This window comes from Triticum aestivum, unplaced genomic scaffold (genome assembly GCF_018294505.1).
Source record: "Triticum aestivum cultivar Chinese Spring unplaced genomic scaffold, IWGSC CS RefSeq v2.1 scaffold18334, whole genome shotgun sequence".
NCBI lineage: Eukaryota > Viridiplantae > Streptophyta > Magnoliopsida > Poales > Poaceae > Triticum > Triticum aestivum.
The window spans coordinates 62870-89992 of record NW_025225442.1 but is presented as its reverse complement, the minus strand read 5'-3'; the positions used below and the strand labels follow the sequence as shown (position 1 = coordinate 89992).

Here is a 27123-nt window from a genome sequence, read left to right as displayed (position 1 = left end):
TTTACTTTATTAAAGTTTGTTTATTTTATTTTATTAAAGTGGGTGTAGGTATGCGCAAAAAAAAAGTCGATACTCTGAAAATACTATTGTTGGAAGCATTTTGAAGCATCGATTTTGTTTTTTTGTCCAGACCTTCACAAATGTTATTTCATAACGAAAATTTGCAGGATGTTAAAACTTTCATCAATGGTTATCAGAAAAAAAAATTCAGATTTTTTTACTATTTTTTCGGATTTTACTATTCAGCAGGGAGCAGATGAGCTCGAGATGAAAAGAGCAGAGGATACTAGTCGTGTAGCCGGGCCCACCTTCGACCAAGCCACCCACCCAGCATTCCCTCCTCCCCTGCTCTACCCAGCATTCCGACCACGGCGGCGACGGCGAGGAGACGTCCAACGGCGGGCAACGACGACTTGAAGATGCTCCGCTCCCCGGCCGGCATGCCCTCTCCTCCGTCCGCTGGAACTGGAACTGGAAGCAAGCGCCACTCACCTCAACAGGTCAGTTCTCATGTGTTGTGCCCGCGCCCTGCCCTGAAGGTGCTTGTGTTTATTCCCACCAGCACCAGCTTCCTTCCACCGCCACCTAGCTAGCTTCAGGCCAACCAACCACTCAGGCTCAGTTGCCGACCGCGTGCACGCACGCCTGTTTGCATCAGTGAAATTAACTAATGGACGCCACACATCAAGAGGCGAGCTTGAGCTTTAGCTGAAGCGAATAAAGTTGGCCCTTGTGGGAACCAATTCAAGTATAATATGATCAACCTGAGTCTAGGCGCTGGCCCCCAATGTGCGTATTTTTAACACTCAGCTTACCAAGCTCGTTCACATGCTGGCATGTCCTTGTGCCGGCCATCGCCTTGAAGACCGCAACACCACCAGCGCCAGACCCGGAGCCTAGTCTTCCTCTTGGATTTGGAATTAGTTTAGTTGATCAGATCTGTGGGAGCAATGTGTAGATGGACATACACATCTTTGGCTCAAGCGGATCACTTCTTCAGGGCCACCACAACTGAGGCTCCTTCAGTTCACTAGCACTAGTATATCAATAGAGACCTCGATACTAAAGGAGCCAAACCAAATGTGATCCTGGTCTCTCTTGATCCCACCCTCTCTCGTATCAACTCCACTCCAGGCATTGCTGCACAGCTCGAATGTATCCATGTCCAGTGTCGTTAGCACTCTCAAACTTGACTCTGCATGCTGCTCTCTCTACTCTGTTTTTTTGTGGAATGGTAAAATCTCATAGATAATTACATGTTAGTACAACTACTCTTGATCAGAGCCTTGGCCTAATGTATCAAAATGCATCAGTATATTCTGGGATGACAAGAGTATATTTTAGTACTATTTAGTACTAGTTATTTGTAGCTGCTGACAGCCCCTTGTCCCTTTTTGTTTTTCTAATCCGTGGGACAAGAAGTGCTGCTAGTAGCCTGATTATTACTACTGCAGAAGAGAACTACTTTTGGCTTTGCGCGGCTGCCTACTGTCAATTCAAGTATAATATCATCAACTTGGGTCTAGGTGCTACCGCCCAGTGGCCTTTACCACTCGCTTACCAAGCTCCTTCACATGGCATGTCCTTGTGCGCTTGTCTTCAGTGGAATTGCATCTGTCCTACTGTCTGTCTCTCGGCGCGCCCCCAAAAATTCAGTAGTAATGGCCACCATACATCAAGATTCAAGAGACGAGCCTGAGCTTGAAGGGAATAAAGCTGGGACCTATGGGAGCCAATTCAAGTACTATAATATGATCAAACTCGAGTCTAGGCGCTAGATGCCTCCCTGGTGCCTGTCTTTTAACACTCAGCTTACCAAGCTCGTTCACATGCTGGCATGTCCTTGCACCGGCAGTTGCCTTGAGACCAGCGCGCAGCCTTGTCTTTACTCTTGGATTTGCTTCAAGGGATGGGATGGGAGCGATTAGTTTTGTTGATCAGATCCGGTCGGAGCAACGTATAGATGGGCATACGCATCTTTGGCTCAAGCAGGTCACTGGCCTGAGCTTGATCACTTGTTCAGGGGCGCCACAACTGAGGCTCCTTCAGTTCAATATCACTAGTATATCAGTAGAAACCTCAATCTAAATGACCCCATTCACCAGGCATAGCGGCACAGGTCGACTGGATGCCCGGTGTTTTCTCTACTCTGTTTTCAATGGAATGGTAAAATCTCATAGACATAGACTACATGGTAGTAGAACAACTGTCGACCAGAGCCTTGGCCTCACGAATCGAATGTACCACGTTAGCTTTGTTAAATCGCTGATTAATTAACACTCGCTTACCAAGCTCATTCACATGGCTTGTCCTTGTGCCAGCCAGCGCCTTGAAGACCACAACGCCACCAGCGTGAGACCCGCTGCCTAGTCTTGTTTTTACTCTTGGTTTTTGCCTCTCACGGGATGCGCGCTTAATTTGCTTACTTCAGTTGATGACTTGTAACCGTACCTGCTGATTACCAATACAGATTCAGAAACATCATACGATCATAGTAAGTAAAGTAAGAAGCTCATATTTAGAGATACACTTATTTCTCTTGTTTATATAGATCAATGTGTACATGTCACACAGCTTTTACTTACTACACCTTGGCTTAACACATCAATAGCTTACATGACATTTTCATATTTTCTGATTTAACTTCAACCAATAACATGCCAGTTATATGTCATAATAATTGTAGCATTGGAAACTTTATTCGAGCACAAATTCAGTGACATGTTTTTTCATACATAGAAAACTTTAACACATCAATAGCTTACATGTACATTCTCATATTCGAGTACAAACTTTATTCATCAAAGTTCGGATAGAAAATAGCACAAATCATCCATACATAGCATGCAAATTAAGTCTAGACTAGATTAACCGGATAGAAAGTAGTACTCAGTCTTCCACTCACTCACTCTGCCGAGCTGGTTGTGCTGTCAGCTGTCTGTCTTCTCCACTGCCGGCGCTCCTCTGCTCTGCTCTCCACTGCCCGCCCCTGCTGCCCTTCACCTCCGCCTTTCCGTCCGGGAACGCAGCCCCCTCTGCCTTCCGCGGTCGACGCAACTCGGGTCATCTCGCCCTCTCACCACGGCGACGGTGGCTCCCGCCCGGATCTGAACCGGACACCAGCAGGTCAGTTGCCTCTCTCTCTCTCTCTCTCTCTCTCTCTCTCTCTCTCTCTCTCTCTCTCATATTTCGTACTCTGTTTCAGTGCCTCCATTCCTGTACTGTCCCGGGTGTGACTCTCTCAACCCCCATTTGCAGCTAGGTAGGCGGCACCGGCAGAAGGCAGGCAGGCAGCATCCATCACCGGCACGGCAGACCTCCGACGCACAGCAGCAGGTCTGATCCCCCTCCCCTCTCTGTGGCACCATAGGATTAATGCCTGAGTTTGGTTCACCACACACAGAAAGAAAACGATTATTCTCCGTTTATGCATGTTTCCCCACTCTCCCTCTCCGTGCCGTAATTAAATTTCTCTTGTGATTGTAAATTCTTGGCCTGATGCCTGCACTGCATTTATACTTGTCTTGTGATTGGAAATTCTCAACAGGTACCCATCCCTGGCCTGCTGTGCTGTGCTGTGCTGTGCTGCAACTCAATCCCCCATTTACAGCAGCTAGGTACCAGGCAGAGGGATCCGTCACCGGCAGGAAGGAAGGCAGGCAGGCGGCACCCCATCACCGGCGTGCTTGCGCTAACGTAGGTGCTATACATACACTCCTCGCCTTTCATTTGCAGCTTCCAGCTAGCAGCCTATTTACCAACAAATTTATTTTGATTCCTCAATGCAGGTGTTGCACAATCGTTCATCCCTGTGTCCGGCCAGGGGATGGCTGAGGCTGCCCTCGGCATGGCACAATGGGTGGTGGAGAAGGCGCTAGGCCCCGTTGGAAAATGTTCAGGGTGTTTGAAAATGTTTAGAATTTTTAAAAAGTTTTTGTACTCTCTCTGTCTTGAATTACTTGTCACAGAAATAGATAAAAATGGATGTATCTAGAACAAAAATACGTTTAGATACATCCATTTTTGCGAAAGTAATTCCGGACGGAGGAAGTATGTACATAATGCTAATATTTTCTTTCAATAGACATTAAAGAATGTTGACAAAAGTTTCTAAAAATATCTTTCACATAAACAAGATTCACGTTGTGACGCATAAACAAAACAGAAGCCCCACGTCAAAAAAAAAACCAAAAAAAAAAAACAGAAGCCCACCGGGCGGGCCCTGCGGCAATTACAGGCTCACCGGAGTGGGCCACCATTCCTTGTCTGCTCCCCGATGATGGATGAGTCCAACAGCAGACGGCGGCGACGGCGACCGGCGGGCAAGGACGGGGATGCGCTCTGCTCGCCTGCCGGCGTGGTCCCCAGCCCGACCTCTGCTCCGTCCGCTGGAAGTGGAAGGAAGCGCACTGCTATGCCACAGGGTCAGGTCAGCTCTCATCCGCCTGCCCGCCCGCCATGTGTTTGTGCTTATTCCCGTGACCTTCGTTTCCACCGGCATCGCAACCTAGCTATCTATCTATCTACTCCCTCCGTCCAGAAATACTTGTCACCAAATGAATAAAAGGGATGTATCTAGATGTATTTTAGTTCTAGATACATTCATTTTTGTTCATTTTGATGACAAGTATTTTCGACGGAGGGAGTATCTATCTATCTATCTCGAGCAGAGTGGTTGCCAGACAGACACTCCTGGAGAGGACCCTCTACGCACTGAATTTACAATCACCGACGTCCCGTTTCCTCTAACAAGTTTGCCTTGCTTTGCTTGCTTGTGTTCATCACAAACTAAACTAGTATAGTGCTGCTGCACACACATACACTCTGCAGCACTCTAGATGCTCTACAGGCCAAAGCACAACCGCCGAACCGCGTCGCGTCTACAGAGGCCAGAGATAAAAACCTGCTGCGAGCGGGCTCAATATATACATTCATTCTTCTTGCTAGTACTAAACGCACCTACCTTTTTTATTTGTCCATCCATGCATGGATCTATTAATTCTTGAAAGCAAATTGTGGAAAATGAACACATACTCCCTCTGTAAATAAATACTACACTAGAGCTCAACTCAAATTAATAATGCTTCTTGCCTTCGCGTGATCGACTCGCTTGGGCTCCATGCATCCTCGCATGCCAGCTTGTGAACCTCCCTGTATATATTATCTCACCGAAAATGTGCAAGATCAATATATAGTGCCCCAAAAACAAAAAAACCTATTCATCTATCTATAGTAAGCTACTGTAAGACTTTTGGAAAATGTCAAGTCCATCAAGCTCTCCCAATTATTACCACCCAACAACAACAACAACAGTGCGTCATGTCCCATCCGAATCAGATCAGATCGCTTTGAGCGCTTCTTTTTACACCACCACGCTCTGCCCTTTTTGCGCGGCCAATCACTACTACTACTCTCTCCCAACCGTAAAAACGTCTCGTATTTTTGTATAGAGGTAGTAGCTACTAGACTTGACCGACCATTCAAATTTGAAAACAAAACTCGCAGCGCCAAACATATGGAGAGAGCAAAAATATCCTACGGAAAAAGTGATCTACCGCCGGAAGCAGAGCTGCACTCTTGTCGATTAGATCGGCAAGTGGTTTGCAAGATCTGGCCGGACTGGAGGGAGAAGCCTAGGAGAAAGTGTCGTCGATGTCGTACATTGCGCCCCGGTTTCCACCTCTTCAAATCCTGATCCCGCGGTCTTGGGGATTGTTCGGACTTTGGCCGCGATGAATGCCCTGCTCGGCTTGTCGATGCTATGAAAAAAGTCATTGCTCCTTCAAATCACTAAAATAGTGATCTAAACGCTTTTATATTTGTTTACAGAGGGAGTACCATGCTACGAGTATAAGTATATGGTGAGGATGAAAAACAAAACATTAAGCAAAGGCTTTGGCAGGTCAAGTCAAGCAAAAATATTGATACAGAACTTATTGTGTGCGTCCAGATCCATTCCAGCACTTATTACACCAACCACTCACTCTCTATTTCTTACTCTCACTCCACTGCTCTGCTCTGCTCTCCACTCCCCGGCAACTGTCCTCATCTCCGCCTCGCCGGCCGGCAGCGCAGCGCAGCGCACCGCCCGCCGCCTCATACCCTGCCCGAAGCTCCGTCGCCTCCCGCACTCTTCCCGTCACCACGCACCACGGCTCCCGGATCTGGACCAGCCACACCGTCCTGCCGCCGCGCATAGCAGCAGGTACGCAACACAACCCTAGCCGTCTCTCTCCCTCCCTCTCTCTCTCTGACTGAACCCAACACAACCCTCATCCGCAGGTCGCAGCGGCACCGGTCACCGCCCTGGCAGCGTACATCACCGGCGGACAGCCTCGTACGTCTCCTCTTTTTTTTTCAACTTTTCCATTTCGAGCTAGCCTTTACAAGCACCATCTCCTCTAGGATTTACTTCTTTTTTTTGTCCATTCGATCTAACATTAGGATTGATTTTGATTCGTGTCCTGGCGCAAGATGAACACCTACAAACGAAAAACAGAGTTCCAACAGCTCTTTTGACTTAGTATTTACTTTTGTTTCGTGTTCGTGCAGCGGCTCAACCCAAGACAATCAACAAGGGAAAGCTTTTGCAGCTAGCTAGGCCTTTGATTTGCGGCTACCAGCAACCAAGATTTATCTAAAATCACATTGGATTGGTTCCTGGATATGTAAGCTGTTCCAGTCCTCCTGCAATGAGATCATCAGGACTGGCTGTTAAGTGATGAGTTAAGTGCAGCAACCTGAGGCAGCCCTTTTGCAGCTAAGCTAGGGCCTGGGCAGGCGAAATCCAACACCGGACCTCATCAACGTGCGCGTTACCTACTCCTCTCCTTCAGTTTGCAGCTACCAGCAGCCAGGATTAATCACATTTGGTTGCTGACGGATAATCAATCGCGGATCGATGCAGGTGCAGGCACGCACACCCATCAGACGATGTACGCCGCCCTCAGCACGGCGCAATGGGTTGTGGGCAAGGCGCTGGCCCCCGTTGCAGATGGCGTGCTGGGGGCTTGGGCAGCCGCCAGGAACTTTGGTCCTAACGTCGAGGCCCTCAGCATGGAACTGCTGCTCGTGAAGGCCACACTCGAGCAAGCTGCCCTCAAGGAGCTTGGTGGGCCCGCCATGGAGACGCTGCTGCAGAAGCTGCAGGATTTGGCGCACAATGCTGAAGACTTACTGGACGAGCTGGACTACTTCCGCATCCACGACAAGCTCCACAACACGGACGATGCTGCCGACCAGCACGGCAAGGGTGGCGTCCACGACCTCGCCTTCAATGCTCGCCACACCGCCAAAGCTGTTGGCAAAATGGTCAGCTGTTGCCCTTGGCAGCATGCTAAGCGCCAACAGAGGTCATGCGGCAGCTCCTCATTGTCGCCAGGCGCTAAAAGTGAGGTCAGCGGATGCCTGCCCAAGCTGAGTAAACTCCTCCCTTCTTCATCTTCCCCACGTCCACCTTTTGGTGATGACGATCGTGACAATGCACAAGATACCCCAGAGCTCGAGTTTAATAGGGTTGATTTCTCTCAAAAGATGAAGGCCGTCACAGAAAAATTGCAGCTTATGCGCAATGAGGTTAACAAGATTCTACAGGGTTGTGGCCCTAGAATTGTCCTAGACATTGCCCAGAGTCGTCCCATCACCCGAGCTAAGAGTACAGAGCCAAAGCTGTATGGGAGAGACCATGTCATGAATAGCATCATACATGATATCACCAAGGGTCAATATTGTGACAAGGGTCTAACCGTGCTTCCAGTTGTTGGTCCCGGGGGAATGGGAAAGACAACTCTCATACAATACATATATAACAACCAACAAGTGCAGAATCATTTTTCAGTCAAGATTTGGATATGTGTGTCATTCAATTTCAATCTGGATAAGGTGCTAGAAGAGATTAAAAGATATACCCCTGCAGTTGAAAGTGAAAAAAAGTGTAGCACAACTGAAGAGCTGATTGAACAAAGATTAAAATGTAAAAGGTTCTTACTTGTATTGGATGATATATGGCAGATTAGTAACGGGGATGACTGGAAAAAACTATTGTTGACACTCGGTCAATCGCAAGAAAAGGGTTCCATGATTCTAGTCACAACTCGGCTTAAAAACATAGCAGAGCAAGTTAAAACAACTGACTGTCCAAAAGAATTGAATGGTTTAGAGCACGAAGAGTTTAACAAGTTATTTCTTGCATTTGTCTTTGATGATGGGCAATATCCAAGGGACAAACAATTTCTTCTCGAGACCGGAGATAAGATAATGGAAAAACTAAAGGGCTCCCCTCTTGCAGCAAAGACTGTTGGTAGATTACTGAGTAAAGAACATAGTTTGTATCATTGGAAAAGGGTCCTCAAAAGTAAAGAATGGGAAAAGCAAACCGATGGAATTATGTCTGCCTTGAGGCTTAGCTATGACTTTCTCCCTTTCCATCTGCAGCAATGTTTTTCCTATTCTGCATTAATTCCTGAAGATATGTATATGAATAGCTATGATCTCATCAGCCTGTGGATTGGACTAGATATTTTGATACCTAGTGATCAAAATCAAACATTTGAAGATATAGGTTTGAGCAATTTAAATGAGTTAGTCAATTATGGATTTTTCAGGGAAGAGGAAACTGATGGTGATCAGCGGTATGTTATGCATGACCTATTACATGATTTGGCAGTGAAGGTTGCATCGCATGATTGTCTTTGTTTACGTCTCCCTAATGTTGGATCAGTGGAAATTCAGCCAACCACCCAACACTTGTCTATAAGCACACATGACTTAGGAAAATATGATGCAGTGTCAGGTGAAAAATTAAGAAGTGAATTGGAAGAACTGAAGACAAAATTGAATGTTGAACATTTGCACACATTGATGGTATTTGGTAAAATGGATGGAAGTTTTGCCAAGATCTTTGGTGATTTTCTTTGGGAAGCAAATACTCTTCACGTTCTTTATTTGCTTGACATGACGTATCCCATGGAGTCCATGATACATAACTTTTCAAGACTTGTCCACCTACGATGCCTATGTCTAGGGACATGTGACAGAGAGATGCATTTACCACTCAACATCTCTAAATTTTACCATTTAAGGGTTCTAGATCTTGAGCAATGGTGTGGGAGTTCTGATTTGCCCAGAGACATGAGCAATCTTGCAAAACTGTGCCATATTCATGCCAGAAGTGAGCTTCATTCAGATATTTATAATGTGGGAAAACTTAAACTCTTAGAAGAGTTGAAGGTATTTCGAGTCAATAAAAAAAGTGAAGGATTTGAACCAAAGCAACTAGAGCATTTAAGCAAGCTCAGGGAGCTTGTCATCTATAACCTGGAGAGAATTCATACAAAAGAAGAAGCAGCTCAAGCAAAATTGATGGAGAAAAGATACTTGAGGAGGTTAACATTGGACTGGGACAGTAATCGATCTAGTCTTGAGCCTGGTGTGGAAGCAGCGGTTCTTGAGAGCCTTCAACCTCATGGAGATCTTCAAGTGTTGTGCATTAGAGGGCATGGAGGTCCTTCTTGTCCAACATGGCTGGGTGATGAGTTCGCTGTTGAAGCTCTACAATCTCTTTTTCTGGATGATGTTTCTTGGGAAGTTTTCCCTTCTTTAGGGAAGGCGTGGGATCTTCGTGAATTATGTTTTGAGGATATTGACAGACTGAAGGAGTTTATCATAGTGAAAAGCTTTTGCATGCTAACAAAGCTTATACTCATTGGCCTTGGAAGTTTTGAAAAATGGGTTTACACAGGTGGAGACTTGTTGCCACCGGATGCTCATATGTTCCCTCTTTTGCAAGTTCTGGTCATTAGGAAGTGCCCAAAACTGTTGGGGTTGCCTTTCTCAAACCACATTGTTTCCCCAGATTGGTTCCCTAAGCTACAAGAGCTTGAGGTAAGCGACTGCCCCGAATTCTTGCCAGTGATTCACATCTCCCGGATCGAAAGGCTGCATTCTGTCACGATGAAATGTGTAAAGATGCTAAAGGAGTTTGCATACTCGAAATCATCCGGTGGAGCAGAGTTGAAAATTACCGGAGAGAGTGATCTTCTTAGCTTAGACCAAGTGCTGGTTTTTGATAAAGAAACAGTTACAGAGAAGCTGACACTCGAGAGGTGCCCACCTCTGGGGTTGAAGCACCTTCTGATGCTAACCTCGCTGAGGACATTGATTGTACAAGATTCAGTTGGTCTAGTTGGACCACCAGGAGGAGGTCAGAGTGATGTGGAATGGCAACTCCCTGTTGAGTATATCAAGATCAACGACTTAAATGGTAATAGTGGGAAGGAATTGACAGAGCTCCTCCCCCACCTCCCAAAGCTCTCCAATTTGGAGATATCGAATTGTAAACACATAAAAAAGCTGGTAGTGGGGGTGGATGTGCAACAAACAACATCAGAAGCATCAGAGATGGGGGGAGGTGAAATAACAGCAGCAGCAGCAGCAGAGGAACACGATGATGGGGTGCTGCTCTTCCCAGCTCATCTGTGTGACTCACTACAGGAATTGGACTTCAGTAGCTGCTCAGAGCTGGTCCTGGTGGACCCGCCAACTCTTGTTCCTGGTGGAGGAGGATGGCTCCAAGCCTTGCGATCCCTCAAAAGATTAACAATACGGTGGTCCCCAAAGTTTCTATCCACCTTCTCGTTTTCCCATCACCTTTTACCTTCCTCCCTGCAGTTCCTGAAACTCTCGGATGTGAAAGGCATGGGGACACTGGAGCCCCTCTCAAACCTCTCCTCTCTCACCACATTACAATTGCTTAGTTGTGGAGAGGATCTGAAATGTCAGGGCTTGCAGTCTCTCCTTACTACTGGGGGCCAGCTCAATGAATTAAAAGTCGCTGGCAGCCCTAGATTCTTTGCTGATTGGGATCCTAATTCTGGACGGGCTTTGAAGGATGCTGAGGGAGGTGAAGAGCAGCAGACACAGCATGTTTCATCCACACTGCATGAGCTCTGGACAGATGACATAGCAGGACTTCTTGCTGCACCCATCTGCAGATTCCTCTCTTCCTCCCTCACCAAGCTGCAACTTCGGGGGGATTGGTGTGAAGGGATGGAGCGGTTCATCAAGGAGCAGGAGGACGCCCTTCAACTCTTCTCCTCCCTCCAGAAACTAGTGTTTTGGAATTTCAAGGACCTTCAACAACTCCCTGCAGGGCTGCGTAACCTTACCAGCCTCAAGATATTATCAGTCAACCTCTGTCCAGCCATCTTGTCCTTGCCCAACGATGGCCTCCCGGATTCGCTGGAAATGCTAGATGTCTACAAATGCAGCGAGGAGCTAAAACAGCAGTGCAGGGGGTTGGAGGGAACCATCCCAAGAGTCCATATACTCTGATCCAAGGTAACACAAACATCATTTCTTGTGGTTTTCCACTTTGCCCTTTTCCTGCAATCGTGCTTGCTTAATAACATTGCGTTTGTTCCCATCCACTATGCAGGACAATGCCATGGAGTTCCCTTGTACATTCTTCTAGCCTTGTAGCGCTCTTCCCTTCCCATTCAAACACATGCATGACACAAGGGCCTTGTGGCTGTGGTCTTCCTTTCGTCTACTTAGATCTGGTAAGTACATCTAAACTGGAACTTTACTCCTGCTGTACTATATCTGATAAGACACAACGTGTGCTGATTGCCCTGATCTTTTACTACACACTAATAACAGCAATATTTGGGGATTTTTGGTGGAGAAGTTGATCTATCTAGCAACCAGAAATTAGATAGAAGAGATAATTTGGTTGAAGCAAAGTAGATGTGAGAGGAGAAGCAGAAAATAAGATGGGGATTAAGCACATGGGGGTGCACCCAAAATACCTTTCTGATTGAGACTTCTCAGCACCTTTCTTTGATGCAAAGTAGGAACAACACATTTCTGATCTGGGATCCCTCTTGGTTCTAATTTTCAGGCAGAGCCATTACATGCAAATTAGCTGCAGGAACCTTCATTCGGGGTGCTCACATCAATATCAATTATATACACTTCCACTTAAACTCGCAGCAAAAAAATGCACTTTTACTCCTGTAATATCAGATTTCCATTTTCTTCTCAACGGTAGTGAAAGTATTTAAGATTTGTTTCTCAATGCCCCTTGTCATTCCACAAGTCGATAAAATCGACATTATTAGCAGCCAATGCCTTCTGCAAGCCTTATTTTTTTTCTATATGTAATTACCAACAAAAAATGTGATTACCATTTTTTTGGTTCTCTGTGAAGGTGTTCGTTCGATCGTATAGGCTTCTTCATATCTTGCATTTAAGTTTGGGTTATTATCATTCATCAAGACGTGGCAGTCTACTTCCCTATTTTGGGTGTCACAATCAAAATAGCAGTAGGACATCAGTATGGAATAAATGAGACTTCGGGTCAAGCTGCTGATATTAAGGTGATTTTTTCTTTTCATATACTGCTATGTTGCTGTCACTACCAGGTGTTCTTGCATTTCTAGTTTCTGTTGGCTTGTTGTTCAGGTGTTCTTATGTTTGTTTGGTGGGCTTTCAAGCCACTTGTGTTTACATTTTGTCCAAAACTCATGAAGACTGAAGGTGTGCCTGGAAAATGTTCAGTTTTAGGGATCAAAGAATCATCTTGGTATAGTTATGGAAAACAATGAATTGTCAGTGTGTTGCTGCTGATCATGTTTGCTGTTTTGCCATCCAGGTATACTTGCAACTGATAGGTTTGCAGTTTTTCAATTCAGTCTACAGGTATTCTTGCATCTGTCTTAACTGCTGTTGTTTAATGAAATTTAATGGCATATAGGACCTTCAGAAGAGTGACCGGCATAGCATATCAAATGCACTTGTGGAGCCAGTTCAGATCATAAGCAGTAGTAACAGTCTCATGGTAATGCATTGCAGGGCATGTGCAATTTTGAAATTGTAAAATTCCACTATGGCACTAAGGTGCATAATCGCAGCCTATTTATAAATAACACTAGTTTGTTCCATCTCAGTATAACATTATTATGTAAATTACCTTTATTAACAGTGAATCAGGATGTCGATTAATGCCGGGGATTTACTTGGTGCCCCCAACTATTTACATGCGAAACCTGCCTATCTAGTTATGGGACTGTAAGTACCTTGCCCTGGTATAATTTTACCTTTTTCAGTCAGACATGCATGTACTGTCGGTAGCTAATCTCAGTTATGATGTTTGCTCCATTTTGTAGATCAATCTCCTTGGAAGCAACAGATTGAGTTCGGGGGAAGGTGTGGTTGGCAGTCTTCTTCCAGTGCAATAGCCACAGGAGATTGGTGGTGTTCGGCGGATGCAGTGTTAAGTTTTAACTGTCAACTATTCCTTGTGACATCTTTGATACCTTGCCCCTTATTCTATTCTTTCTCTGATGCAGTGTGCCAAATCCATCTTAAGCGCTGTGGAATTGCTGCAGCCATTGCCAATAGCATCCCCCAAAGCACATTCTTAAGCTGCTGCTGCATATGATGTTTTCGAAGGTATCCTCGTGCTGCTGCTGCTGCTGCATTGTGCAAATAGACTATCAAGGTCAGGTCTAAATATTCAGATATGCTTCGTTCTAATCACACGGAGGGATGGTCTTTTGTACTAACTAACAAACAACTCATCTGCGCAGGCCATAATGGCAAACAAGCAAAGCGAGATTATCATTTCATCAATGCGCAGCTGACAGCCTTTCATCACGAAAAAATGACACCGCAAAGGTAAGAAGGAGGCTATGTATGTCTGCTCTGTGTAGAGGGACGCTATGAATAATCAGCTGACCGAATGGCTGGTTGAATTTTGCAGCTGTGAGTTATTTGAGAAGGTTTTTTACTCACGGTTCTCGCCAAGAACTGCAGCTCCAGCAGAACACTGCCAATTACTTACACACCTTGTTAGGAACCAGACTGCATCTTCTTCTGAAGAAATCGACACTTCCCATGTTGTTATCTGAAGAAATCGACACCCGGCGGTTATCTTCATCAAATCTAACAGCAACATACCACCGCTTTCCACGGAGTTCCGACACACTGCCACACCCTTGATCATGCATCCAACGGCTCTGAAGACTAGAGCTGCCACTATTTGAATTACTTTTACTGTCTCCTTGTTCACCAGCTTTTACATTAGTAGAAGTATAAAATCTACCTTTCACTAGCTCAACAAAGAAGTTACCTTTCACTGGTTGTAATGGGTACAAAACGCCAGATCGACATGATAGCCCTGGAGCTCAACTTCCTGTACTTGGGGTAAATCCCGGCCGCCATGTCCTGGCTGGCGTGAACGCGTACCCTTAATTCGCTATATATTTTCTGTCGCGGCCATCCTCTGAATTCACCTAGCTGCTAGGTGTGATCTGAGAGTAATTTAGTTTTCTCAACTAGTTGGGACTCTTGTCACTCCTTTGCTGCTACTTGTTCTTCTCAGCAGAAGAATGCTGCTGATCTCATCTGGCTTGCTTGAAGCCATGACCTCCAGTTGTGTTCCGGAAATCCTGTAGATCATCGCCAAATTAGGGCCCAAGATAGAGAGGAGAGGAGCACCATTTACTGCATTTTATGCATCAACATTTTGTGATCTCGTCAAATATATGAGCTTCTTTTCTTTGCCGTCAACTGCATGGTCTTGTGCTCCAGACTTGGTAGCAGCGGTTAAATTTGTGATTTTGTACACAAACACAATGAAGTTTCTCTTTTGAAGTGATGAAACATCTTAGACATGCTACATACTCCCTCCGCTCCCAAATAATTGTCTTTCTAGCCATCTCAAATGGACTACAACATACAGATGTATGTAGACATGTTTTAGAGTGTAGATTCACTCATTTTGCTCCGTATGTAGTCACTTGTTGAAATCTCTAGAAAGACAATTATTTAGGAACGGAGGGAGTATAAATTATCATTGTCATCATCTGATGAAACATTCTATCAGCATCCATATTTACTTCTCGGGTCGTGACGGCACAGCAAGGGGCACCTTTCCTTGTAGTTACACTGAAGTGTTACTATGTTTGTCAGCTCTAACTAGCATGAAATCCTTCACCAACTACTTAGCATCAATTATCAGAATGTGTTCTCTGCTTAGCATCAGCAGTATGCAGAAAAAAACATGTAGTACTTGCGACAAAATTCAGGAGAGGATCCTTTTCACCTCCAGATTCTTAGCAGAGCGATAACCCTCAAATATATAACGCCAGATATTCACACCCACATGTAGTTTTCGAGCCAATGTGGCATAGATTTATGCTAGGCAAGAGTTCGCAGTGGCGGGATAATTTCCACGGGCTTCAAGTCTTAACCCAAATGTTGTCAAAGCTACAAAAAGGAAGAGTTCACCATTTCATTTTCGGTAGTTTCAGTGGGTATCAAAAGAAAATTGATATCAAAACTTTTGACACGCTTTAAATCAAATTCAAATATAGCAGATTTTCCCCCTCAAAATTTAATAAGAAATCTCAAAATAATTCTGAATAGTTTTTGAAATTTCAGATATTTGAGTTCTAGTACCAAAATCCCAAACCTTGTCCACTGGAAAAAAAAAAAGGTCCAAATCTTACTACCAAAGCTTTTATAACATTGAAATATGCTTTTGCAGAGTAACTAAATGTGTGCTTCACATTGTTTTTCCAAATTCGTTTTCTCATTCAAAGAGGGTTGACTCTGATGAACAGCAAAACGGGTCAATTTTCTTCAGACAACAAGCACATGTTGGCTAGGCAAAGTCACTAGGTATGGTTCATCATTCATGGTGGTAAATTCTTAGAGAAAGCGGTAAACGGACGGTGTGTAAAACCGTGTCCATGGCAATATCAATGTTCCACTGGTACGAGAGTGAATTAATCAAAACTGGGATGTGAATCGACCACAGTTACAACACAGGCGAATGCCGGCAGACATATGTTACATGTCCTTCCCACAGGGGAAGGATGCAAGACATACTTGTTTATAAGTATACTCCTCAGACCTAGCTAGGCCGCAACGCAAACCGTAGACAAAAGAAGTTACAACGAGACAAGCATGCTCTCCGTTGCGCCAGATGACTTCTCTTGCACTCGTGCTCCCGACGGGTCTGGCTTGTGTACCCGGATGCCACTCAAGATATACCCACCAAACGCGTTCATCTGCATGTGTGGGTGGCTGCGCGATGGAAGGACCTGCATCCAGAAGTAAGGGAGATTGAAAAAAACAAGGAAATCAGCACAGTTTCTGGTTTTTACCTGCATAATTAGCGACACTAGTCACAGACCCTTAATTGAATTTATAAGTAGCATTTGCAAGTCACAGACCAATTTTGTTGCATTTGTAAACCAATTTTGTTACTCATCACACACCACACAACCCAGCAGTTATAAGTACTCAAGTAGGGTGGCAACAAAATTGGTTTATAAACAGCCACACTTTGGTAATTTAGGCTTCAGACAGGTATCCATATATGGACCTTCAAACATTTTATTACTCTACATTCCTTACTGGCAAGAGGTATTATTAATCAGGCTTATAAAAACAAGAAGAAAATGCCTAGCGTACTGACCTGATACTCTCGAAGCCAGGGTTCAGTAATCTGTAACCCAATAGCCATTTTTGATACTTGCAAACTATGCATGCAAGTCGCAAGAGGCTGCATGTAGACACCAGAAAACAAAAGATAAGTAACAGCAAAACCACACTTCACAAAATGAGCAAACAGAAATCAGGATAAAACAAAGAAAAGGTCAATTTAACACATATAAGCTAATTTTTCAGGGAAGCGACAGGACTTATTTTTAAAGAAAATTCAATCTATAAAGGAAAGTGATCTGCAGAAATGCCGCAAGACAAACATTTTGGCATCTGTATCAATTGTAAAGAACAATGATTTACCTGAAGATACTGGTGATAAATGGCAAATGGGGCTGAATAAGACAAGAGTGGAAGCAAATCAGCAACCACACTCTCCACCTCATGTCCCGGAGCAGCAACAATCAAACTACATGAACACAAGACCAGTATATTAATGAAAATATTTAGACGCATACGGCAGTTGTTTTCTACTGATGGAGTATATTTCACGTTACCTGCTAAAGCCATGTTCTCCCCAATATTTCATCCTCTCCGGTGAGGGTGCTTTTCCTGCTCTCGGTGCTTTGGGAGCTATTGAATTGCCATTACTTCCTTTGCAATCTACAGATCAAGATAGCATCAGTAGATCGAACATCACACTCTCATGGAAAGTTCTTCGTAATAGATTGATCACTGCTTACCCGGCATAGAAATGCCACCTTGATTAAGGTGCTCATCCGCAGGCTCAGGGGCCTCTATATCAATTGGGATGTCACCTTGATTAAGGTGCTCATCCGTTGCAGGCTCAGGGGCCCCTATAACAATTGGCTGCGCTGTCGTTGACTGCGCATTCCCATCTGATACTTCTGTATCAGATGGTTTTTCCAGGGATGACTGAAGACTCTCGTCTGGTACTCCACTAGGTTCGACCGCATCACCTTGAACGCTACCAGGAGCATTGCCAGAACTTTTCAAGGAGCACAGGTCGCTAAGTGGTGCCTGGAAAATCCTGAATGGAGCTTCATACAGTTACATGTACATACTGATAAAAGTAATAGATGACGATTCAAGATATAACACATAATGATAAGAATTGATTAAGGTGCTCATCCGTAGGTACATGTACATACTGCATATTATCTGAAACTGTAAATAATGCATCTACCAACATTCTTAGTATGGTCTTATAGCCACTTTAAGGGTAAAAAGTACTCCCTCTGTAAACTAATATAAAAGCGTTTAGATAACTAATGTAGTGATCTAAATGCTCTTATATTAGTTTATGGAGGGAGTATGTTTCAGATTAATGTATGAATTTATACTCCTGCTTGCTTTCCAAAGGTTCTCTAACTGACTATCTCCTTAAATGAGAAGCCATATAGTGCTCAAAAATTGGATTTACCTGCTGGTCATCTCGCTGTCCAAATTATACATTCTTATTATGTCTATAGAGCTGGGCGCTGATCCAAGATATGTGCTACAAACATATCCTGTACCTATAATAGAAATAACAGAGGCAATCAATATTGATTGTAAACTAACATATGCATTAAAATGGCGATGCACAAGCATAATTTACCTCCTAAGCGTTCAGCTACAGCTCCAACAACTAAACCCCCAACCATATCAACGGCAAGCACATCTGAATATGCACCAACATTTGCCATTGACAACAAGAGGGAGAGCGTATCAACTCGCATAAACCTGAGGAACACAGAAAAGACAGTGTTATGTAACTAAGTGCTATAGCTATACACTTCCGTTGTTTCTAGGAAACAAGATCAAGAAATTGACTATGATGATGAAAAGGAAAAGAATAGATTGGCTCCACAAAGTAATGAAAGGGAATTAATTACCCTATTCGAGCTGGATACTTCTTGAAATATGTCTCACAAATGCTGTAGCATAAACGGGAGCAAAAATATTAGATAATTTTGCACACCTTCCACTTCTAAATCCAATGAGCATAATTTAGAAGGCAATAATTTGTTCAAGTGTCAAACACTTGCAAATATAAGTTATAACAAAATTATTCAAATTATGGCAACTTTCCAAATAACAGAGTTAAATCCAGTTCACCCGGTAACCTTTCAAGTCAAAAGCTGGAAAACTTACATGCTCTATTAAGAGAAAATTAAAACCCTCCCATCCCCATCCCAACCAACAACATATCCATATACCAACTTAACAAATTAATTTGCATTGCGGCTTTTATGCAGCCACAAGTTATTTCTTGTTCTGAATACCCTATACCAGCACTTTTAATGAAACAGAGGATACAAAAATATTCAAAAGAGCAGCTGTGCGACTCAAATTCCACAGGCAACAAGTTCAGAAACATTTCATTTTAGTCTTCTTCTTATTTTCCCTCTCTACGCACTTTATCAATTGATACACCATGTTCCATGTCATATTCAGATTAAGAAGCACACATTCGGCTGTATTGATGAATGATGATAGCATATAAAATCATTATGTCTCTTGCATCTCTTGATGAAAAACACAGAGGAAGCGTGTATTCAAATGCCTTCAAATTGTACATTGTAGCCCACTACCCGGTAGAAGTTGGTGTGACCTAAGGTTGGCTGGGCTATGTAAAATTAAGCACAACAGACTGGATTACTGCCATAGAGAGATGGCGGTGATGTGGAAATAGAGAGCAACAGTCTATATGCTAGATGTGCTTTCATCAATTGTTGTACGAAATTATAAATTAATCAATGAATTTTTTTCCTACTTCTCCTACTTCATTCATACAACAGTACAAGAATCTTCAAACTTCAGTTAAGAAGGTACTTCAGAGTTCAGAGATATTGGTTCACTACTTTGGACCAGACATCCACTAGAAAGGGCTCATCAGAAGACGTATCTTTTGTATAGTCATATAAACACTACATATGGTCACATACGTGATTGTCACACTCATGACTCATACAGCACAACAGGTTTGACAGTATTCGCTTTCAAAAGGTATGTGATAGTTAAGCTGCTGCAAAAGGGGCGGCATGAGATACCTTCGGGTAGAGGGGCGTCGCAAGAGCACTTTAGGCGCATATTTCTTTTGTTTCTTCAGCTTGTATTTCTCCTGCAGCCAAAACAATCAACCCAAATCAGCCCTCATCATCCTCCAAAGAAAACATGAAGGTACCAAACCAGACAACAAGTAACTGATACCAACCTGTGAGAACACCGTCTTATTTCCAAATGTGGAGCTGTTCGCTATCAAGGCCTCCACGATCGCATCACCGCTCGCACCCTCCCTATTAAAGTCGCACGTGATGTCAAAATCTCATTAACACATAGAGCAGACAAATAAGCATCCTGCTCAACCAGGACACGTGGAAAACGGTTGGATGGAATCCTCACCGCTTCATCGCCTCGATGTCCTCGCTGGACAGCGTCTGCGCGGTGTTGTTGTCGACCAGGGACCTATTGTCCCTCGTCTCGTCCTGCGGCCGGCCACCGTCCCGTGGCCTATCATCTGTACCATTCCAGCCATTGTTATTACTAAGGCAAAATAGCAGAGCATGTTTGAATGAGTACATGAATGAGCTGGAAGGGACAACATTGCCATCCTTGCCTTGGGACGGCGCGGCGGCGGCGGCGGCGGAGCAGGGGAGGAGGCCGTCGGGGCCGACGCGGAAGAGGGAGCCGAAGGGGCGGCCGAGCAGCGGCTGCAGCGAGCAGCTCCTGTCCCCTATCTTCACCGTCCTGCGCCAACCACACCAAACACGTCAGCGTGGGCAGCTAGCTAGGGTTTCGGAGCAGGGAGCTAATAAAGAGGGTAAGGGAAGGGGGTACGGACGCGCCGGGGGTGAGGCGGAAGAAGGCGAGGCGGTCGCCGTCGTTGATGTCGAGGAGCACGCTGCAGCCCTCCCACGCCTCCCGCGGTATCACCGCCGTCACCGGCGTCGTCTGCGGCGGCGGCGGCTGCGCCATTGGAGTCGCCGAGTCCGGGATGGGGAGACGGAGCCAGCCGAGGGTTTAACCGTTTTACACGCGGGCCGGGTCGTTCACAACCCAAACCGGACCCAATTCCAAGACGAGACTGGGCTGAGCCCAGCACGGCCCATCAGGACTTGTTTAGTTCTACGTAGAGGGTGAGGGTAGAGGAGAGAGCCCATCGTCAAACCCCAATCCCCCCACACCCTCGTCGCCGGCGCCGGCTCCGGCGAAAACCCTAGCGAGCCATGGTGAGTGCTTTGCTTTCCTCTGACCGACTCGCGCTGCAGATCTGACTCGTGCTGCGCAGGAGAGGCCCGGCCACGGCGGCATCGGCAGCGGCGGCGGCAGCAAGAACCCGCCGCCCTCTGGGAAGAAGGAGGCGGGGGATGAGGAGTACGGGGGAGGGTACGACCGGCTGGACGAGGAGGTGGAGTTCCGGCTGCCGAGGGGGCACCGGCCGGTGGAGAACCTGGACACGGAGGGGCTGGAGCAGGCCTCGGTCGACACCCGGCTCGCCTCCTCCAACGTCGGCTTCAGGCTGCTGCAGAAGATGGGATGGAAGTCCGGCAAGGGCCTCGGCAAGAACGAGCAAGGTCCTTCTTTCTTTCTTTCTTTCTTTCTTTCTTTCTGCTCTCACCTGCTTCTAGATTCTGCCTCATCGGTTAGTAATTAGTTGCAATTGACACAACTGTTGTCAGCCATCATCCCTGGCTGTTTCAGACTCTGCCTCATCGGTTAGTAATTAGTTGCAATTGACACAATTAGGACGATCAGTAGTAGCCGGGGACGTAGCAGAGGCCGCTGCCGACGCCGCGGCTGCAGGACGGGTCGCGTGATGTCCATTGTGCTGGTTTTATTAGCTGGCTGACTGACTGACCACCATGTTAATTTTAAGCTTGTCTTGGTTGGGGTCTTGCTGGATTTTAAGCTTGTCTAGGGACACAACACATTTAGGTGAGCTAAGCGTCGAGAGTTTTTGGTTTGGAGAAAGGGGGTTTATCATTCGTCAATGCAACGGTCCACATTTGCTGCTATAGAAGCCGGTTGTCCTGTTTGAGAGCTGTGTGGCCTAGTCTGACTCTTGTTAACAAATGAAAATAAACTTAGGTGAAAGCAACAAGTTTTTGTTAGAATTCAGCTTCAGTCATTGAATTTGAACCTGCTGTAGTTTTGTGTTGGTCAACCATCACCATCCTTCTTTCAGACACCATCGTCGTTGTATTCAAGCTCATGGGTTAGTAATTAGTTGAAGATGAAATAATTGGTAGAATCAGCAACCCAAGACGTATATCAGAGGTTGTTATTGATGCCGCAGCCGCAGGACAGACAGCGTAATGTCGATTGATCTGGTTTTTGTTTGCTGACGGCCACCATGTTAATTTCCTTGGTTGTGGTTTCCATGGATTTTAAGCCTGACTAGTGACATGTTTAGGCGAGCTAAGTGTCAGAGAGTTTTGGGCTTGGAGATAGGGGGGTTGTCATTCATCAGCACAGTAGTCCACACTTGTTGCCATAGAAGTCAGTTGCCCTGTTCAAGAGCTGTGTGGCCTTGTTTGACTGCTGTTAACAAATGAAAACAAGCTTAGCGTAAATCAACAAGTTTCGGTTAGAATTTAGCCTCTGACTCCTTTAATAATGCAATAAAGGATAGAAGTCTGCTACCACCATCCCAGCAGACACTGTAGATTTGATGCCTTGTTCTACTCTAGAAGATCCAGAGAGGATTAATCTGCAGTAGCTTGCTCCTTGACTCAGGTAACAGGAGCATATCTGGTACTCCCTCTGATCCATAATAAGTGTTGCAGTTTTGAACTAAGGTTGAACTAACCTTAGTTCAAAACTGTGACACTTATTTTCGATCGGAGGGAGTACCTCATATGACCGAAAATTGAACGTTCTCTTTCGTTCCTGCATCATCTTTTGTTCTAAACTCACTGCTGTAGTTTTTCATCTGAGATGCTATTTTGTTCTTTTCCACGACATACCATCATTGACCAAAGAAGAAGGCTCGCAATTTAGCATTGCCTTCTAGTTCCTGCACCTCAACAATACATTTCGTTGTCCCGATGCAGCTAGAGCCAATAATTAGTAGAATCAGTAGCCGAAGGCATAGCAGAGGCTGCTGTTGACACCCCAGCAGCCCAGCTGCATGACCTACGGCATAATGTCGATTGTGCTGGTTTTGTTAGCTGTCTGACACCATGTTAGTTCACATAGCTGTGGTTTTGCTAAATTTTAAGCTTGTCTAGGGAAGCTTTTGGGCAAGTGTCGAGAGTTTTGTGTTTGGAGAAAGGTGGTATCATTCATCAATGCAATAGTAGTCCACAATTGCTGCCATGCATACACTACTATATAGTTTGCCAATTTGACATTTTCAATCCTAGGATCGAAGTGTAGTACTCCCTCTGTAAAGAAATATAAGAGCGTTTAGATCAACCATACCTAAACGATTAGGTTATATTGTTAAGTAGTGATCTAAATGCTCTTATATTTCTTTACGGAGGGAGTATCAACCATTGGTTAGTGTCATCATGTTGGTCCAGTGGTCTAGGTTGCAGGGGCCATCCGTGTGCAGTCTTCTGGACCCGTTGAGTCTCAACGATGCTTAAAACAAATCATGCACGAAAGCGAGTTTGCGGCTGGTGGCAAGCGCTTATGTCATCCCAGAGAGCGTGGCATCCCTTGTCGTCATCGATCCCCATGGAAAGTGCACCAACTCTTTGCTGACCCCTGTGAAACCCCATCAATGTAGGCTCTCTGCCTCCTAAGCCTTCAGAACAAATCAATCACCAAACCTGGAACCGGACAGAAGAATGAGAGAGGAACTAAAGGAAACAAAGATGAGGATACTGCAATGAACAAAAAGTCCATATTGATAGATCTGAAAGTGCAGAGCCTCTGGCCATGCCATTGGAACTTGGGACTTATCGTTGTTAATGTTGTTTGGTACATTTGTATGTGTTTCTATAAAGTTCTGGTGTATCAAATGAGTGCACTTGGACTTTGAATTGGAGTACTAGTACAAGTCAGTTGCACTGTTTGAGAGCTGCCTGGACTGAATTCGAGTGCTGTTGACAAATGATAACAACCTTAACGTAAAGCAAGTTCCAATTAGAGTTTAGTCTCTGTCTCTTTTAATGCTCTGAAGGACATAAGTATGCTACCACCATCACAGGCTCACAGCACACGCTATAGCTTTATTATACTCTAAAAGAACCTGAAGAATATTAATCTGCAGTAGTTTTCTCGCCAACTTTGGTAACCATAGTATATCTAGTGCTTCATATTACTGAAGATCTGAATATTTTCTTTTATTTCTGCATCATCTTTTGTTCTAAACTTATGCTACAGTTTCATCTGAGATGATATTTTGTTCTTCCGAAGGCGTTTTACAATTTAGCATTGCCATCTAGTTCCTGCACCTCAACAACACATTACGTTATTCCAATACAGGTATACTGGAGCCAATAAAAGCTGGTATCAGGGATGCAAAATTAGGAGTGGGAAAGCAAGAGGAGGATGACTTCTTCACAGCTGAGGACAATGTACAAAGAAAGAGATTAAATGTTGAACTTGAGGAGACCGAAGAGCATATTAAGAAGCGTGAGGTGCGCAATCACACACTGAGTGCTAATTTCTGTATTTTCGTTTGAGATTCTTCCGGGTTGATGCTTCAGCTGTGAGAACCGGTATCTGATTGTCGACGCTGCATAGCACCTATGCTGGTGTGCCATTTGGATATGGAGTTGTAGCATCAACCCTCATGAATTTTTGAGCATCCTGTGCACTTTTTATTTGGTGGCTTCTTTTCCCTGCTTGGTGCGAATCATGACAATCCAGGTCACAGCAGAACGTGAGCAGAAAATCCGCAGTGAGGTTAAGGAGATACAGAAGACGTTCTTTTGCAGCCTCTGTAATAAGCAATACAAGCTGGCATATGAGTTTGAGAGTCATCTAAGCTCATATGACCATAATCATAGGAAGGTAATGCATTTGCTCTATTGAATTTCTCTCTCGCTGATTTTTATTTTCTGATACTTTTTGCTACCCTATGCCATATGTGCATCTTTGTTGCTGTTGATACCTTATGTATCCTTTTCCTCCTAACACGAGACTTTATATGGTTCTGGTTCTGCAGAGGTTTAAGGAAATGAAAGAAATGCAAAGCGGCGGCAGTGGCAACCGTGATGATAGGCAGAAACGTGAGCAGCAGCGAGAAGAGAAGGAGCTGGCAAAATTTGCCCAACTGTATGCATTCTGTACTTTGTCCTCAATTAATAAAACACGATGAATGCTTGTTTTTCCTGAGGAATGCACTGAATTATGTTAAAATTGTAATTTCCTTAATGGAACTCGCAGGGCAGATGCTCATAGGAAGCAGCAGAAAGAGAAGCAAGAACAACCAGATATCTCAGGAGAGCAAGCTACGTCAAAGAACTTGCCGACCCCGGGCAATCAGGATCAGCGTCGAACATTGAAGTTTGGCTTCTCCAAAATGACCCCTTCCAAGGTATCTTAATTCTTACATCAACACCACATTTTGTTCAGCTGATATGACTCTTAATGGAAGTAAAGGGTATTGTGCTTGCATTCTAGTAACTCTAAACTGAGCATGAGCATGTTCTGCTCCTGCTTCAGAAACAGCATTTTTTTTTTCAGTGCAAAGAATCCCAAAAGATTACCACATGTACATGTTGCAAATAATGTTGCGCTTTTGAAATTACATGCAAGAATATGCAATTCTGTGCTGTGCAAAGAAAAGAGATCTGTTTCTCAAATAGTCATATTTTAGCCTCTTATCCCTGTCTTCTTTGTGCAGACCACAAATGAACTTACTTTTAGCTCCTGTTTGCTAACTCCACATATGTCTCCTGCTTGTCTTCTGTCAAACTCACTGTACATGTATCATGCTTTAGAAGCTAAGTCAGTGAGATCATTATGACTGAGCATTCCTTGTAACAATGGACAGGCACCTGTTGGCAGCATGAGCAAGAAGCCAAAGATTGGCACCAAGGTCCCTTCCGTCTTCGGAAACGACAGCGACGAGGAGGCGTGATCTTCCTTTGCCGTCAGATGATACCTGAGAAAGGAGGGGAATGCCGGCCTTGTCAGCAGATTTGACCCTGAGAAGACACCATGGATGTAATGTGCCGCTGGTTTGACCAGATGCGGATTGATAGCGGCGGCATCTTGGCCAACCCCATGAACAAACAGGGACTTGGACGTTGCGGTGTCAATTGTATTGAACTGATGGTACGTTGTAAGAGCAACTCTGTCTGTCTGTACTTCCATGTTGATGAGAGTGGTGGTTAACTGGCTTGAGCCATGGCAACAAGCTGGCAACTAGAAGAAGATGGCCGGCCCTCCCTTTGTTGGGGCACGTTTGTATCACCCCTGTTGGAGTCTTGCGAGATTCCTCCTCGGCGGCGGTCGGTGGGTGGTGGTGAAGTGTTTTTCTCTCACTTTTTGACATAGCAGGTAAAAAGGGAGGGTGATTGATCAGATCAAAGTGCAAATAAATGGCTTGTTGCTGATGGAGCCCCTGGGAGGACTGAGGAGGCAGTTGGCTTGACCTGTCTCTGGAGGAGCTGTGGTCCATCATGGTGAACATGGCTGCATGCATTGACATGTAAACAGTCTCGAGAGATCAGATCACACCTACATGCATACATCTCAGTATGAAGTTATTGCCTCCACTTATTTGCAGGCTGCTGCCGCAGGGCAAGTGAGTGCGTGCAACGCAGGCATGTCAGGAACACTGATCATCATCAGGCACACATAACATGCATGCATGCATCAGCACCCATCCATTGTTGAAACCAATAGGTCTCCCAATTATTGGCCTTTTTGTTCATCTTCTCCCTCTGGACTGCAAAGTAAGTGCAGGTCCTGAACCCAGTTGCACTTGGGGTTATGGATAAGCTGATGAGCCCCATGTTTCACTTTCTTCCTCCTCTGCTGTGGCCTTGATCTTTTTGTGTGTGTGTGAGAGAGAGAACATGCATTGCATGGTCCATGCAGCACTGCTGGTTGGGGTTTTGTTGTGAGGGCGTATGCATGGACATGGACTCATGGAGCCTTGCAGGGCAGCTGCTAGCTTGGCCCTGCAGATGCCTCGCACCTAGGAGTAACATGCATGCATATGTACTAGTATTCCTCTTCACTGCTCTGAATAATGCATGCGCGCGCACACACACACACATGCTGCCATATGCATGTCCATGCATGGTTGGTTGGTCAGGTCTCTCTCATGTGCCTCTCTCACTCACTAGCTTCAGTTTCATGCTATCCATCCTAGAAAGGTGACACACTTTCAGCACTAGTACATGTTTTGTTTTTCCTCTCCAGCTTTTTTCACATCCATTTGACGATATAGCCAGCCAGCTAAAGAAAGGTGAGGTTACTACTTGTAGATGAATATGTCAGTTGCTAAACCTGCCTCCATGTGCCCTGCTACTGCTGCTAGCATCTCAATCCAAGCTATTTGGCAACAAACCGGAATTCCTCTCCCCACACAATTAATCTTAAATAATTAAATAAATAACACCATACGACTCGGAGATGTATGTCAATTGGTACCTATATATGTTTGTTTTGGTTGGAGATTCAGGTTTGATCAACACATCATGGTGCATTCGGGGGATCGGCGTGGGTTCTCCTTCATACCGAACGAATCTCAACACG

At 44.9% G+C, this 27123-nt stretch overlaps 3 protein-coding genes and 1 long non-coding RNA gene across 11 annotated transcripts; 3 read left to right on the top strand and 1 right to left on the bottom strand.

The window, feature by feature from the left end:
* Positions 1 to 314: 314 nt before the first annotated feature.
* LOC123172208 (uncharacterized) lies at positions 315 to 4111 on the top strand. The gene is made up of 5 exons (XR_006485510.1): positions 315 to 500; positions 2935 to 3126; positions 3259 to 3336; positions 3548 to 3696; positions 3789 to 4111. It is a non-coding gene; the product is annotated as an uncharacterized lncRNA (long non-coding RNA).
* Positions 4112 to 5952: 1841 nt separating this feature from the next.
* Positions 5953 to 14571, top strand: LOC123172204 (putative disease resistance protein RGA4). Of its 8 annotated transcripts, none has more exons than XM_044589216.1 (13): positions 5953 to 6205; positions 6283 to 6337; positions 6553 to 11337; positions 11435 to 11558; positions 11900 to 12045; positions 12209 to 12377; positions 12559 to 12652; positions 12755 to 12838; positions 12983 to 13068; positions 13167 to 13272; positions 13350 to 13501; positions 13590 to 13677; positions 13763 to 14571. In XM_044589216.1, the coding sequence occupies exon 3, from the start codon at positions 6934 to 6936 to the stop codon at positions 11329 to 11331; it is 4398 nt and encodes a 1465-aa protein (XP_044445151.1). In that variant the 5' UTR covers positions 5953 to 6205; positions 6283 to 6337; positions 6553 to 6933; the 3' UTR covers positions 11332 to 11337; positions 11435 to 11558; positions 11900 to 12045; positions 12209 to 12377; positions 12559 to 12652; positions 12755 to 12838; positions 12983 to 13068; positions 13167 to 13272; positions 13350 to 13501; positions 13590 to 13677; positions 13763 to 14571. The 8 variants fall into 8 exon arrangements, with proteins under 8 accessions (XP_044445151.1, XP_044445150.1, XP_044445153.1 ...); XM_044589215.1 differs by having other exon boundaries at positions 12463 to 12652; XM_044589212.1 differs by lacking the exon at positions 11900 to 12045 and having other exon boundaries at positions 5954 to 6205; positions 6553 to 6808; positions 6908 to 11337; positions 12463 to 12652.
* A 1130-nt stretch (positions 14572 to 15701) lies between these two features.
* Positions 15702 to 20470, bottom strand: LOC123172206 (tRNA (adenine(58)-N(1))-methyltransferase non-catalytic subunit trm6). Its single transcript, XM_044589219.1, has 13 exons — positions 20300 to 20470; positions 20075 to 20205; positions 19861 to 19975; positions 19673 to 19754; positions 19509 to 19579; positions 18351 to 18392; positions 18074 to 18198; positions 17897 to 17990; positions 17196 to 17503; positions 17010 to 17115; positions 16816 to 16921; positions 16487 to 16573; positions 15702 to 16109 (listed from the first exon to the last, which is right to left on the bottom strand). Exons 1-13 carry the CDS (start codon positions 20431 to 20433, stop codon positions 15957 to 15959), a joined length of 1554 nt encoding a protein of 517 aa, XP_044445154.1. The 5' UTR covers positions 20434 to 20470; the 3' UTR covers positions 15702 to 15956.
* LOC123172207 (G patch domain-containing protein 8) lies at positions 20306 to 25830 on the top strand. Its single transcript, XM_044589220.1, has 7 exons — positions 20306 to 20687; positions 20747 to 21032; positions 23893 to 24047; positions 24280 to 24423; positions 24578 to 24687; positions 24799 to 24949; positions 25409 to 25830. The coding sequence occupies exons 1-7, from the start codon at positions 20685 to 20687 to the stop codon at positions 25493 to 25495; spliced, it is 936 nt and encodes a 311-aa protein (XP_044445155.1). The 5' UTR covers positions 20306 to 20684; the 3' UTR covers positions 25496 to 25830.
* The last annotated feature ends 1293 nt before the right edge of the window (positions 25831 to 27123 follow it).

What these genes read in the sequence shown, in the direction of transcription:
- LOC123172204 (XM_044589218.1), top strand. Translation starts at nt 6,934, where the DNA reads ATGTACGCCGCCCTCAGCACGGCGCAATGGGTTGTGGGCAAGGCGCTG.
- LOC123172207 (XM_044589220.1), top strand. An exon ending in CTGGCAAAATTTGCCCAACT is followed by an intron (nt 24,688 to 24,798) that starts GTATGCATTCTG and finishes TGGAACTCGCAG; the next exon opens with GGCAGATGCTCATAGGAAGC. An exon ending in CCAAAATGACCCCTTCCAAG is followed by an intron (nt 24,950 to 25,408) that starts GTATCTTAATTC and finishes AACAATGGACAG; the next exon opens with GCACCTGTTGGCAGCATGAG.
- LOC123172206 (XM_044589219.1), bottom strand. Translation starts at nt 20,433, where the DNA reads ATGGCGCAGCCGCCGCCGCCGCAGACGACGCCGGTGACGGCGGTGATA. An exon ending in ATAAGACGGTGTTCTCACAG is followed by an intron (nt 19,580 to 19,672) that starts GTTGGTATCAGT and finishes TTTTGGCTGCAG; the next exon opens with GAGAAATACAAGCTGAAGAA. An exon ending in TTTATCACCAGTATCTTCAG is followed by an intron (nt 16,574 to 16,815) that starts GTAAATCATTGT and finishes GTCTACATGCAG; the next exon opens with CCTCTTGCGACTTGCATGCA.